Genomic DNA, 15,150 nt, shown 5'->3' on the forward strand with positions numbered 1-15,150 from the left:
TCTGTGCTCAGGCATTATCTCTAGAAAAGCCATCCCTGACACCTTTTATCTACATTTTTCCTTAAACTACAGGGTCTAGTACTGAGCAGAAACCTGAGAAATAATTACTGAATAAGAAACACAGGGTCTCTGTATCAACCTAGAGGGGTGGGATGGGGAGGGAGATGGAAAGGAGGTTCAAAAGGGAGGGGATACATGTATACCTATGGCTGATTCATGTTGAGGTTTGACAGAAAACAACAAAATTCTGTGACACAATTATCCTTAAGTAAAATAACAAGTGGGAAAAAAGGAAAATCTATACCCACATGATTTTTAAGAGCTTCTCCTGTGTAGTCTAGGAGCCAAGGGGATAGACATGTGAAGAAATAATTTACAGTTCAGATGTTTATCTATCACTAGGAAAATCTAGAAAGATACAATAGAAAAATCTTTAAAGTAAGGTAGCTACAAGGAAAGAGATACCTGTTTATCAGGGGAAAGATAGCAGTAACCAAAGACAACTTCACAAAACAGGTTGAGCTTTAAAAGATGAAAAGTAATTTGTCAGAAGAGCACAGGGAAGCATTTTGGATTAAGGAACTGATAAAAGCATAAAAAGTAAGAGGAATTTTATAAACCATGAATAATGTTACAGTTGAAGCTTGGTGTATTGTTAAAAAGGTCCTGTTATGAAGTAGAGACGAGAATATATGGTGACTTTATATGTCTGCCCTGTATTTTGACATTTCGTTTTGTTCACTGATATTTGAATGAATCTGTGAATGAATCTTTGAGCTGTTTGCCTGTAACCGGGTGACATCTGGTATATTCCAAATGGTTTGTTGAAGTTTTTAGATCATTGGAAGTAGTTCTTAAAGAAGTAAATATTCAGCTGAAGATTAAGATTGACTTAATCTGTCATTTGATACAATGTTGTAGATCTATGTTTTAAATGAACATTATGTCTTTTACCTAAATATTCTAAGTAATTTTAACTAAACATGCAGCTTTGTCAACAGAACTAGACTTGGAAATGATAGCAGAGGAAGAACAAGAAAAACTTGATGGAGATGAAAATAACCTTTCACAGGTATGTAAAACTGTAAATTTCAATTTCTGGTTTAATACTGTATGAGAAAATGTGTATCAAACAAGGCAAATTAGAATGGAAAGATAAGTTAAAACCCATCACAAATGAGTTAAAGCAGAAGTTCGGTGAAATTTGTGAGGAATATCAAATTATCGTTTGTCCTGAGGAAGATCCACTATGTGATAACCCTAAAGAAGGAGCAAACCAAAAGGAAATATCTCCTAATCTCACAAATAATATACCTGATTGTGAGGAAAAAGATGCATTTGGAGTATCTGTCTCTCTAGTATTCCAAGCATTTTCTGAACAAAAAGAACTCAGTCTCAAAAATGTTTTCCCATCATCTGTAAATTCTGGGTCCCTGGGATAAACTTGTCAGTCATCTTCAAAGCTTTGTTTCCCTGAAAATAAAGTAGACTTTGAAAATGATCAACTAGACATTGAACATGTGTTTATCAAAATTGAGGAGAGTTTTTATAATGATATAGAAAATAAAAATGTAAGGGACCCGGTAATTACATTTAAAGTGAAAGAAGACCAATAGTTTGATACACAAATGTCACAAAATCTGAGGCAAGATCCCACTAATCGGAAATTAGACATGGGATAGGCATGTCATTGTAGTCTGCAGCTTGTCTGCTCTGGTAAGATGAAACACATAATTCAAATAAAAATTCACAGTCCTCCTACTGTTAAAAAAAATCTGATCTGAAAAATAAAACAATACAGGACTAGTTCCAGAAGCCACTGCATGCAGATAATTGCAGTGCTAGTGACAACAAAAGCGTGGAACCCAAATTAGAAAATGGGAATTCTTCTCCACCTAACAGTCACCGCGCATCTGAAGTGTATGTAAATGAAGAATTAGAGAAGGCTATTCAGAGGTTTCGGAGAAGGCGATGGTGCCCCACTCGAGTACTCTTGCCTGGAAAATCCCATGGACGGAGGAGCCTGGTAGGCTGCAGTCCATGGGGTCGCGAAGAGTCAGACACAACTGAGCGACTTCACTTTCACTTTTCACTTTCCTGCATTGGAGAAGGAAATGGCAACCCACTCCAGTGTTCTTACCTGGAGAATCCCAGGGACGGCGGAGCCTGATGGGCTGCCGTCTATGGGGTCGCACAGAGTTGGACACGACGGAGGCGACTTAGCAGCAGCAGCATTTAGAGGTTTAAAAATGAAATAGACATGTTACAAGTAGAGTTGCTGCCTCTGGAAAGAGAAAATTCAACTTCCAAAAGAGGGAGAGGTTCATTTACTCTTGCTTTGGTTTTTCTCTTTCTCGATGATCTGGTCCATTTTGATTTTCCACTTATGAATAAAGCGGGGTCATCTAAATAGGTAATTGTGTAGAAATCAATTGTTATCTCAATAATAGGAATTCAGGAAACTATTTTCATGGCTTTTATCCTTCAATCAATCTAATATCTAATTCTGTCTCTATCAGTCTTTCCTATGGACTGGGAAACTCATTTAACTATCTACCATGTGATCTTCTGAGCCAGAATAAGCACCAAGGAAATTGCTTCAGAAGTATAATCAGCTAGGGTTTTGTGGGTTTTTTTTTTTTTTCCTTTAGCTTGTATTTCCATAGAATGGGAAGTTGTATTTCCATAGAATGGGAAGAAAGCAGTGACTGAGAGAAGGGACATGAACACATGTTCCCTCTAATCTCTTCATTGTGGTTGATTATATGTGATCTCTGCTTTCCACAGTCCCTGGGCACTTAGATTTCCAGCATGGCCACTTTAGGATCTTTTTAATAACAAATACATGTGCTCCCACATATGTTTTAATCACCACTCTCAGATGTTTCTTTTTAGACAGACCATTCCATTATGTTGTTTACTAAAATGTAGAAAGTTTTGACATGTATGATTTTGTCATATAGGTAGTATGTGTGTATGTGTGTGAAAGTTGCTCACTCATGTCCAGCTCTTTGCGAACCCTTGGACTGTAGCCTGCCAGGCTCCTCTGTCCATGGAATTCTCCAGGCCAGAAAGAATACCACAGTGGGTAGCTGTTCCCATCTCCAGGGGAACTTCCCAACCCAAGGATCAAACACAGGTCTCCCGCATTGAAGGTAGATTCTTTAACATTTGAGCCACCAGGGAAGCCCATAGGTAGTATAAACCCTGAGCAAAAAAAGAAAAATTTAAAAAATTTAAGTGTTTATCTCCAAAGGAGAAAACTGAGTTTTGAGATAATGTGAGATTTTTCTTTCTTCAGTAATAGGTTTTTAAAATTGTTTGCTCTTTTGTGTAAGAGGTGCTTTGACTGACTTTGAACAATATAAAAAAAAAAATCTATGTATTCTCCTGTTTAAAAAAAAAAAAAGGAGATGAGCCCTACCCTCCAACTAAGGCATTGAATTACTGTGTCAAAGTCATGCTTTTAACTTATCTGATTAATCTGATGAGTTCATTTGGTAATTTATCACATTCAATGTCACAGAATTGTATCATCTCTTTTTGCTAAGGAGTACTGCTTTAGGGGCTTTGAACAAAACCTTGAACATTTTTTTATTTTATTGCTGTTTTTGTTAAATAGTGGGGCTGCTGCTGCTGCTAAGTCACTTCAGTCGTGTCCGACTCTGTGTGACCCCATAGACGGCAGCCCACCAGGCTCCCCCGTCCCTGGGATTCTCCAGGCAAGGATACTGGAGTGGGTTGCCATTTCCTTCTCCAATGCATGAAAGTGAAAAGTCAAAGTGAAGTCACTCAGTTGTGTCCGACTCTTAGCGACCTCATGGACTACAGCCTACCAGGCTCCTCTGTCCATGGGATTTTCCAGGCAAGAGTACTGGAGTGGGGTGCCAAATAGTGGGGCAGTAATAGGTAATTATTTCTATACCTTCTAGCTGTAAGGTTTGATGGTTATTGAATGTGGAATTGGGAAGCATTACTTATTTTCCAGAATTCCACACTAACTAAACTCCTCAGTTTCTTTCTGCTCCTTGTGTTTTGGTAAACTTTGGTTCATTATTTTAGTGAACACCATCACCTTTTTGCTATCTCCCAGATCCAAGTGAGAAAAGAATTGTAAAAGGCAGTGGGGAAAGAATAGCTTTAGTGCAGAAAGAATGTTTCCTTTCTGAGGCACTACGGTGTCACATCCTCTACATCTGGCTGTTTAATGGAAAATCCAGGTAGTAAAGACCAAAGAGGACAGATTTTGTGTCTTTGTCTTTTTATTTCTCTGTCTCTGCCAGTCAGATGGGGAAGACTGAATGTGAATAATTGCATCTTGTTAAGAAAGCCATTTTTGAAATTTTGGGAATTTTGTTTCTTTTCCTCAAACAGAAAGGAGCAGATTTTACAAAACTTCCAGTGACTTGTAAGTGATAAAATAAACAGAAAAATATATTTTTATCAGTTAAATTCAGGGCAAACACTGAGTCAAATAATAAAATTGAAAACAAAGGTCTTTATAATAAAGAAGTAGCAATTATTCTTAGTGTCAAACTTTCATTAAAGGTTGAAGAAGAAAAGAAGCACAAAAGTAGTGAAGTGGAAATATCAGACAACGTATGCGACGCTGCTGATGAGAGTGGATTGATTCAGCAGAGAAAGAGCGGAGGAAACAGCAACCAGGAGTTTCCTGCTATGGAGAATGAAGATTCTGATAGGTAATTCTATATCAATATTTAACAGCAGGTCACTTGTTATTTTCCTATAAAATAATTTCTAACTTGAGCTAATGTTTGTGATTTACAGATTTTCTATTTTACTAGAGATATAGTTATTTTTAATACTCTTGTTCTTTAGCCTTAATACTAGAGTTCCTTTGTTAACATACCACCATGTTACATGTTAGAGTATTCTGGATTTGACTGCATATTTGCCTTAACCAGTGTGCTGTATATTTAAATTTATTTTATGTCACTAATGAACATCCTTTCATTTCAGTTTGAGGACTTCTTTCAGCATTTATTATGAGGCGAGACTAGTGGTGATGAACTCCATCAGGTTTGCTTTGTCTGGGAAAGTTTTTATTTATCCTTCATTTCTGAAAGACTTTTCTGGATAGAGTACCCTTGGTTGGCAGGGTTTTTCCTCCTTTGAGTATGTCCATGGATGGAGGCCAAAGTGTTGTTGGTGGCGAGAAAACTGATGAGGCACCTGTCTTTCAGCCATGTTGCTGATGTCACCCCATCATGTTTAAAAGTAAACTCCCCTCCCCTGGCCAAATATTTCCTTGATTTCTTCTTTCATGGTATATATGCCTCATGTCATTTAAAATATCATCTAAATTAATTGTTAGTTTTTTCTTTGAATTCTTTTTAATTTATTTTTGGCTGCACTGGTTCTTTGCTGCTGTAGTGTGGTGGCTTCTCTTGATACTGAGCGTGGGCTCTAGGGTGCTGACTTCAGTAGTTGCAGAGCATGGGTTTAGTTGCACCATGGCATGTGGGATCTTCCCTGACCAGGAATCGAACCCATGCCCCTTGTATTGGCAGGGGGACTCCTAAGCACTGGACCACCAGGGAAATCCCTAAATTCACCATTATTATATTCAGAAGCAAAATAACAAATATAGTGTAAATCTAATTATGACTGCCATGTCTAAGAGTCAAGGTGCTTAGCCAGTGGACTCCATCCAGGTTTTCAGTGTAGCTCTTGAGGTTCTTCTCAATGTCCTTCCAGATGCATCTCTTTACTTTCTTCCATGTATTTTATACTCTTCCTTCCAGGTTCCTAGGAAACGGCCTAGGTGCCATGTGCCTGATGTTTGTGCTCATATTTGAATCTCCAAGTAGAATCATTTTCTTCCTTTTCTGTTTCTCACGACCTCCTGTCTTCACTTCTGCAAATCCTTCCTTATTTCACTTATCACTTTCATATGTCAACTTTTACATATCATATTGTATCAGAATTGTATATCTGTGTTTGAAGGAAGAATTTGTTTCCTTGCATATGGTTGGTACTTCGTAACTGTTTTGTGAATTAATCAATGACTTTAGATGGGTAAGAGTTGGAATTTTATAAAAATTGGTTTTTTTTAAAATTCTTTATCAGTCAAATTATTAGAAAACATTGGCTTTTTTGTGGATTTTTTAACGTAGCAATCCTGGTGTGCACAGGAAGAAAGTAAAGAAAAAGAACAATGACAAACGGACACCAGAAGAATGTATGATTGCACCAGTATTTGAAAAGACTGAGTCACTGACTGGTGGTCTGCTGCACGTGAATGATGACAGCATTTTAAGGGAAGTGGATCAGGATGATGACAGGTACATTCTACAGATTCTTTGTAGGGGAAGAAATATTAGCATTAAATACTTCTTCTGGAAATAGAGCAGCATAATACAGTGCTCAGGCCAAGACAAGAGGTTCCTCAACTATAGTGGATGAACACTGCTGAAAGGTTAAGGTGAGGGCCAGTGCCTTTGGTCAGAAGTCATTTCAGTAAATAGTCCATTTGGAAGCTGGACTGTAGTGAATACACATAAACATTCCCTAGGGAATATTATTGGGACAGGCAATGAAGAACTGGATGGTAACTCAAGAGGAATGTAGAGTTCAAAGGTGTTTCTTGTTTTATGTTAAGAAGGAAGCTTTTAGAGTGTGTATGCTATTGGAAATGAGCCAGCAGAAAATGTGCTTATTTAGTTTCATCTTGTTTGCATTTCCAGTACCAGAAAGCTTACTGATTGTATGACATTATCTTTAAACTATTACAGTAAACTAATTGTACATAATAGTTCTGTTCATGTATTAGTTTTATGATAAGGGCTTGCTCATTGGTTCTGAAGAGTAATATTCTTGTGTAACAGAATATGCAAATGATTACTTAAGTTAGTTCTATCATATATAGATTTTCAAAAATTACATAATTGTGAATTTACAAACATTTAGGCTATACTGAATAGGATTTGATCATTCCTTGATGATTCAGTTGATAGTAACATTGTGAGTAGCTTTGATTTTGTAAGATGCTCTGAAACGTCACATCATATTAACTTCATAGTTGTTTATAGATTCCAACCAAAAGGGGAAGATTTTGTTTATATTCAATAGAAAAAAATTACTAACAGTCTTTCACAAATTATTTCTTTTAGATTATATAGATCTAAATGACAAAAACTGTGCTTCCTGTACTAAGAGTGTCATTAACACATATTGTGTGCTCAATAAGTGTATGTCAGATGAATGAAGAAACAGCAGAATGGTTGAATGAATGCCTACTGATGAATTTCTTTACAAAAAACAAAACTTTATTAAAGTAGGTCTCCAGTCTTGCCTACCTCTAAAGTCTTTATAATTTTTGAGAAATAAGTTTTAAGATTCAGAAATTATTATTTATAGCTATAGCTAGACATGGAATAATACTATAGATTCATTTGCTCTCATATTACTTAAAAAAACTTTTCAATATTCCTTTCTCAGCGTATTTTGGAAGAGCAGTGTTGAAGCCAGATTTCTGGGCTTGAATTCTGGGTCTGTTTGATGACCTGTTGAGTGAGCTTGGGCAAGTTCCTCAGCTTTGTGTGCTCCACTTCTTCCTATACCTATCTCCCAGAATGACTGTGAGGATGAAAATGCCTTTAAGACATGTCAAGTGGTTCTAATAATGCATAACCGATGCCTAGGAAGTCCTCAAAAAGTCTTGGTTATTCAAATGGGTTTCTTTCTTAGAAGGACTGAAGGAATACCTCCCAGATACATTTTATTGCCATGAAGGTTAGTTCTTATTGAAAACTGAAGTGAAGTCGCTCAGTCGTGTCCAACTCTTAGCAACCCCATGGACTGCAGCCTACCAGGCTCCTCCATCCATGGGATTAAAGGACAGGTGCAAAAAACACTGGTACACTGTTTCCTATCACATAACGCAAGTAATATGTTTTTCCTTTTCCTTGGATCTAACTTTAATACTTTATTAATATTACTGACATATTTTTTTGTCCTTTAATGCTCCTCTTGTTTATTGTTGCATCCTTTTATAGAAAATTATTTGCCAATGCAAAGAGTTTATATAAAAAAAGAAAAGTTTAGGTATTGTTTGTATTTTTGAATATTTACTATTAGCCTGAAGAGAATCATTTGTTCTTTTAGGCCTGCAAGGAAAACACCGTATGAAAAGAAGAAGGTATAGTAAAAAAAAAAAAATGAACTTTCAAAAATATTATTATCCTTGTCAAAAATACTTTGTAAAAGGAATAGTGGTAAAGTAAAAAATCTTCCTTTGTTGTAGAGAAGTTTACTTTGAACACATCATTTAGAAACACTGTTGGTAAATTTACCCTTTTGATAAAACTCTCTTCTTTTAAGAAATATCTGTTTTTGCTTTGATAAAGAGATATTTATCACCTCTGTACACTTAGTATATTTTATACATATTTTAAGGACATTGTGAAACAGTATTATTTATATTAGGTCAAAGAGCAAATGAATTATGTGAACGACCTGGATGACTTAACTCAGTCGTCTGAGATGGTTTCTGAGGATGGCAACGCACTTCACTCTGCAAATTCCACGTTGCAAGTAGAACCTCTTGACTTGGGGTGTAAAGGTAGGACCACAGTGTAAATGTTAACAGAAAGCCTGTCTGTGTTTAGAGTACTAATATATGCACACCTTGTCAGTACTGCTCTAGAGCCAGGGATGTGTTACAGTGCTGTGCATCTCAGAATTTTGTTTTGCATTAAAGGAACATGAAAGTGAGTGTATACTCTGAGCCACAGGCCTATGATCCTCTCACTCACTGTACCTTCTGTTGACTTTTATTCTTTCTTGTGCCTTCACCCACGGTCAGGTCAGCATCATTTTCCTCCTAGAATAACTGAAATAATCTCAGGAATTCTTTCCCTGCCACTCCACCTCACGGAACCTCGGCCTGCACAGCAGCTGTAATTATTACCTATTTTTTAAAATTCAGGTCTCATCATGTTACCCCCTTGTTTAAAGCCCAACTGTTGATTCTTTTTGCTGCCTGCTTAAAGGTCACAACTGTCTAGCTTCATCTGGTTTTATTTTTTACCCTTCTTTCTACATGAATTTTAGAATCAGCTTGTCAGTTTCCTAAAATGTCTGCTGGTCTTAACGTTTTCATTTTCCTTCAGTTCAAAATACTTTGTACTTTCTCTTTTCATTACCTCTTTGATAAGGGTTATTTAGATCCATATGATTTAGTTTCCAAATATTGAGAGTTTTCCAGAGATCCTTCTGTGCTCTTGCTTCTCATGATGCATTAGGTGCATCCAGAGGGGCCCTGGGGCTAGGGCTGATTATTTCCTGCCCTGGAGGCCAGACCTTGCTGACTACCCTGTTCATGCTTCTGGTAGGTAGGAGTGTTTCCCGCCTGGCTCAGGAGGCTAGATAGAATCCCTGGGAGCGCGTGAGCTCCAGGCACGGCTTCCTGTAGTCTTTCCACGTGGTTTCTCCCTGATCTCAGGTGGTTTCTCACTTAAGTGCATTGTCTGTTCCTCTGTTGAATACCTGAGGGGCTCCTCCTCAGTTCTCCTGGGTCCCTTTTCTCTGTCCCACTCTCTCCTCTCCACGGTTTTGTCCTGTGATCTCTGCCCACATTGGTTTCACCAGACTCTCAGCTTCATCACCTCCACGTGGGGAGTCCAGTGGACTGTGCTTCTGTTCCTTCTCCCCATGTTGGGGCTTGGAAATTCTCTCAAGGCAGTGAGCTGGGGCGTTCCTTAGGCTAACCTCATGTGTTTCCGGGATCATTGTCCTTCATTCCCTTAAGTTCTTGTCATGAAAATCATTGTTTAATGTATTTTGTCCGTGTTGTTTTTGCTTGCTCCACTCAGGAAGGTAAATCGGTAGCTGTTAACTCTGTCTTGGTTAGAAACATATGGTAGCTGGAGACTGTCCACGGGGTTGTTCCTCCTACTCTGCTTACTACTTCCTGCTCATCCTCCATTTCTCAGTGTGACATCTTTTCCCCAGGGAAATTTTTCCAGGACCCAGTCTATTTCAAGTTCTGTTATCATAGAACTCTCTTTTCTTGTAGTATCTATCTGAGATCATAATTATTTGATTTCTCTTTCTCTTGTACTAGACTTCAAGCTAAACAAGAGCCAGGGGTGTCTGTTTTATCTTCAGGGCTTAGAATAATGTCTTCCGTACTATAGACACTTAATATTTGTTCAGTACATGAATGAGTGACCATGAAAGGCACAGTCCTTTATATTCAAAACTTATTCACATTAATTTTTTTTGTTTGTTTCTATCTTTGTTTTCTCATCATGAAGATTCTGGTAGCTTGTTGAAAATTCAGGATGCAATTTTTTCACATGACAGATTAGTAAATTTTCAAAGAAAACACTGTGAACTACTTAGAGGAGAAATTCACAAAATGAAAAGCAAGTTTTGTGGGCTACAAAAAGAGCTGTCAGAAACCAAAGAAGTGAAATCACAGTTAGAGCATCAGAAAGTGGAGTGGGAACGAGAGCACAGAAGCTTGAGGTACCGTACATCTTGCTTTTAAAGAAATATTTGAACTGTTGTTTCCTTTAATACTGCAGAGATGTAGATGTATTATAAGGACTAACTTACCTTCTCAGATTTTACAGGGAAGAAAACATCATTAGTATTGTGGAGTGTGAAATTCTTGGAAATAATATAACAGGTTCTTAACAGTGAATGCTTCTAATAACTTAATGTATATTTTTTCCAAATCATCATTTTGATGACCATACAGAAATCCACCATAATGGAAACCCCATTAATTATTTACCAAAGTGACTTTCGCTTGTTTTCCACTTTTGTGTATTCTATTTAATACTGCAAGGAGCATCTTTTCTATAAATTCATTTCTACCTTTCTAATTATTTTGAATACATTTTCTTTAATAATATTGTATTATTTGGTTAAAGTAGAGAAATTTTAAAAAGATCTGTGATCTATATTTCTAAACTATTCTTAGGAAAGCTTATATTGCTTTACATTCCGACCCCCAGAGGTATGAAGTAGCCATTTTTCTCAAGACAAAATAAAAACAAAATTTTATGCAGTTTTATTCTTAGCCCTCTGTATGAAAACAGTGATCATTAAGTGTTTTTCAGTGTATTCCTCCCATTTTTACTATTTTAAACATTGTGAAGAGGGAACAAAAGTTATTGCAGCAGCAGCAAATAATCTCATAATTTTCTAAGAAGAGATCTCTAAATTTTGCAGATTCACCTTAAATCAAGAAGAAGAGAATAGAAGAAATTCCAATATGTTATATGAAAAAATTAGGGAGCAGTTAAGAGGAAAAGAAGATGAATATAGTAAAGAAGTTGAAAAGAAGCAGCAACTTGAACTCACTCTCCGAGCACTAGAAATGGAACTGAAGACTGTGACAAATAATCAGAATCAGGTAGAGTTACCTTTGGTGAAAATTTCAAATTTCTAACACTACTTCATCAATATTATATCTAATATCCCTCTTTTTTTGAAAAATACCATTTTATTTTGTGTTGTACCAGTTATTTAGTGTCATTTTATTTACTGTTATAGGAAATTTTAGGTTACTTCTTAAAAACAAAAGCAAAAGAAATTAAAAATTCCCAAAGTAACAGGGCCAGAAATAAGAATTCTATAATCCTAAAATGCTGGGTGCACTTTTATGATCAGAGGGACAAAGAGGTCATGGTCAGTAGCTCACACAATAGATACTGAAAAACCGCAGGGTTGAGATTGGTGTAGAAACTAGAGGTTAAGCTCTCTGCCCACCTCATGCAACAGATCCTTCTGCCTTGAGGGACCATTTGTGAGCGAATAGGCCTAGAAAAGAAGGGGAACTGGGAGGGAAAATGGTACCTAATTTTACATCAAGTTACCTCTTGGCTTCAATCTGGCAGGTGGCTGAGGGTCGTGGACCCCCCTCCCTCTGTGCCCGTCAGCCCTCCAGTCCACCTTCCCCATGAACAGCTCAGAGCTGGCTCCAGCTTTCCCAGCTGAGTTCTCCCTCACAGTAGAGTCCTCAAGGACAGGTGTTAAGTGGCATCCTCAAGAGGTGCAAGAATGTTCCCCGTGGAATTTTTTTCCAGCAGTTGGTAGAAACCAGACACTATTGAAGTTGATTGTCCTTCATTCTGAAGAGTTGTCGAGTGGCATCTCAGAGCAGAGGAATTCACTCCCCTGCCCGATATCCCTCTCAAATACAGACTGGGTCTCATCCCCAAGGTCCTACCAGCAGATCTCCTGCAACAGAAAGCTCTCAGGGAGAGCTCAGGAAAGTACTATTTGTAATTCAAATCCATCTGTCTACAGCAGTCAGGTAGGGACATACAATGGCCTCGTCCAAAGAGAGACCTTTATTATTTTCCATAGGAATTGATCTCAAATCTTTTGCAACTGTCTCTAAGGACCCGGAACCCTGATTGTGGTTTAGGCCAGGAAGACCGCGTGTGCTCCCCCATTGACCGCACCACCCGACAAAGTCACTCTGCTTTGGGGTGAGCATCGCTCCATGCACGTCATCACCGTCAGTGTCTGAATCAGAGTCCGTTCTTGGCTCCACTGTCATTTCTTTAACCAACACCCTGTCAACGACCTTTTCACATCGTTTATTGTTTTTCAATTTGTAAAAAGTGCAACATCCATTGTAAAAACAGTTTCGAACACTTTAAAAAGTTGTTTCTTTAGAATAAACTTATAAAAGTGCCTCTCTCCCACCAAGGGGGGAAAAAAAGCACTTGCTACTAATAATAGATATTCTGGGGTTTGGTAGTGAATTCACTTCCTTGACCCATCATTAGGGTAGTTTATCACTTCCACTGATGGTAAGAAGGAAACTATAGGCAGTTCAGAGATCATATTTTGGAAGTCATTCTTCTACTTGTGAGAAAATGAACACTCTGCTCTGTGTAGTGTCTTATTTCAGTACAAGGAACTTTTGAAAACAGTGATAGATATGCCGTAATATATATTTAGTGATAGCTATTAAGTGTTTTTCATTGTATTTCCCCCATCTTACCCTATTAAACATTATGGAAAGATAATGAAATTTATTGCAGCAGCAAATAATCTCATGGTTTTCTAAGAAGAGCTTTCTAAATTTCACCTTATTTCCCATTAGTGTATGTGCCATGAATGAAATAGGAGGCTTATTTTGTATTTATATGTTTGTACTAGAGAAGTAACTGTGGTTTGATGTAAGAGAACTAGTAGAGTCAAAAGACCTGGTGAAACACCTGCAGCTTACTTATATTTTTAACTTCTCCCTTTCCAGAATCATTATAGCTAATGAGTTAATTGATGTTTGTAGAAGTACTTAGTACAGTTGTCAATAGGTATAATTCTTATAATTGCTTATGAAAATGTTAGAAGGTAGCATATTCTCAAGGAAAATCTTTATATGAAATTTAATCTATTTAAATCTATAAAATTTAAATATTAAATTTAATATATTTGGTATATTTAAATAAATTTAAATATATACACAGTAATCACTCTTACTGTGAAGTGGCTGTATAGGAGGTATCAGATGCAGTATTTATAAAGCCAGCAAGTGGTGTTGTTTATTGAATTATAGTTGATTTACAATATTGCATTAGTTTCAGGTATACAGCACAGTGATTCAGATATATTTGTATGTGTGTGTGTATAAATGAGGCTTCCCTGCTGGCACAGACTGTAAAGAATCTGCCTGCAATGCAGGAGACCTGGGTTCAATCCCTGGGTTGGGAAGATCCCCTGGAGAAGGAAATGGCTACCCACTCCCGTATCCTTGCCTGGGAAATTCCATGGACAGAGGAGTCTGGTGGGCTACAGTCCATGGGGTCACAAAGAGTCAAACATGACTGAGTGATTAACACACGTACACACTCACTCACACACACACACACTCACACATACACACATTTTCCTTTTCAGATTCTTCTTACAGAATATTAAGTGTAGTTCCTTATGTTGTACAGTAGATCCTTGCTGGTTATTTTACATCTACTAGTATGTATATGTTCGGAGAAGGCAATGGCACCCCACTCCAGTACTCTTGCCTGGAGAATCCCATGGACGGGGGATCCTGATGGGCTGCAGTCCATGGGGTCGCACAGAGTCAGACTCGACTGAGCGACTTCACTTTCACTTTTCACTTTCACGCATTGGAGAAGGAAATGGCAACCCACTCCAGTATTCTTGCCTGGAGAGTCCCAGGGATGGGGGAGCCTGGTGGGCTGCCCTCTAAGGGTTAAACAGAGTTGGACACGACTGAAGCGACTTAGCAGCAGCAGCAGTATGTATATGTTAATCCCAACCTCCTAACTTATCCCTTCCCCTACCCCCTCATCCCGTATGAGGACCATAAATTTTTTTTCTATGTTTTTCCGTTTTGTGAATAAGTTCATTTTAGATTCCATATATAAGCTGCTGCTGCTGCTGCTAAGTCGCTTCTGTCGTGTCCGACTCTGTGCGACCCCATAGACGGCAGCCCATCAGGCTCCCTCATCCCTGGGATTCTCCAGGCAAGAACACTGGAGTCGGTTGCCATTTCCTCCTCCAATGCATGAAAGTAAAAAGTGAAAGTGAAGTCGCTCAGTCGTGTCCGACTCTTAGCGACCCCATGGACTGCAGCCTACCAGGCTCCTCCATCCATGGGTTTTCCAGGCAAGAGTACTGGAGTGGGGTGCCATTGCCTTCTCCGCCACATATAAGCAGTATGATATAATACTTGTCTTTGTCTGACTTTCTTCACTTAGGGTGATAATGTCTAGGTCCATCCCTGTTGCTGCAAATAGCATTATTTCATTCTTTTTTATGACTTAGTAGTTTTCCATTGTATAAATATTCACATCAGATGCCATTTTTAAGTGAAGTCAGGTCTATAAATCTTATATTTTAAGCCTTCTGGGTTTATTGTAGTTCAGAGAAAAGCCTCTCCAGGTCTGAGCTTCTTGAAAAGTCTCCTGGGATTTCTTTTTGACTTTCATGGATTCATTGTCTTCAATTAAATTTTTGAACATTTGAAAATTTCTGCTTTTATAAAGTCTGAGGTTTGTATCGAGCCTTATTTTTTCTGTTTTGGAGACACACTTGGTACAGCCTTTCATTGTATAAGCATACAAGATAGTCTTTCATTTCAGAGGAAATCATGAAATGTTACTTTATTGTGTACTAGCTAAAAATCTCCTTTGT

The 15,150-nt window shown here is 37.9% G+C and overlaps 1 protein-coding gene across 14 annotated transcripts in view; it reads left to right on the forward strand.

Moving 5' to 3' along the window:
• LOC147360921 (ankyrin repeat domain-containing protein 26-like) overlaps positions 1–15,150 on the forward strand; it is a 61,466-nt gene that overhangs the window by 24,845 nt on the left and 21,471 nt on the right. For 9 of the 14 annotated variants that reach the window (XM_086333840.1, XM_086333846.1, XM_086333843.1 and 6 more), the window contains 8 exons: positions 990–1,072; positions 4,549–4,700; positions 4,981–5,040; positions 6,138–6,305; positions 8,128–8,161; positions 8,449–8,584; positions 10,281–10,494; positions 11,206–11,389. In XM_086333840.1, coding sequence (XP_086189966.1) covers positions 990–1,072; positions 4,549–4,700; positions 4,981–5,040; positions 6,138–6,305; positions 8,128–8,161; positions 8,449–8,584; positions 10,281–10,494; positions 11,206–11,389 — 1,031 coding nt within the window. The other 5 variants (XM_086333842.1, XM_086333850.1, XM_086333852.1 and 2 more) reach the window with 2 other exon arrangements.

Source organism: Bos grunniens, chromosome 13 (assembly GCF_055505025.1).
Source record: "Bos grunniens cultivar Pamir isolate PY7600 chromosome 13, Bosgru_T2T1.0, whole genome shotgun sequence".
NCBI lineage: Eukaryota > Metazoa > Chordata > Mammalia > Artiodactyla > Bovidae > Bos > Bos grunniens.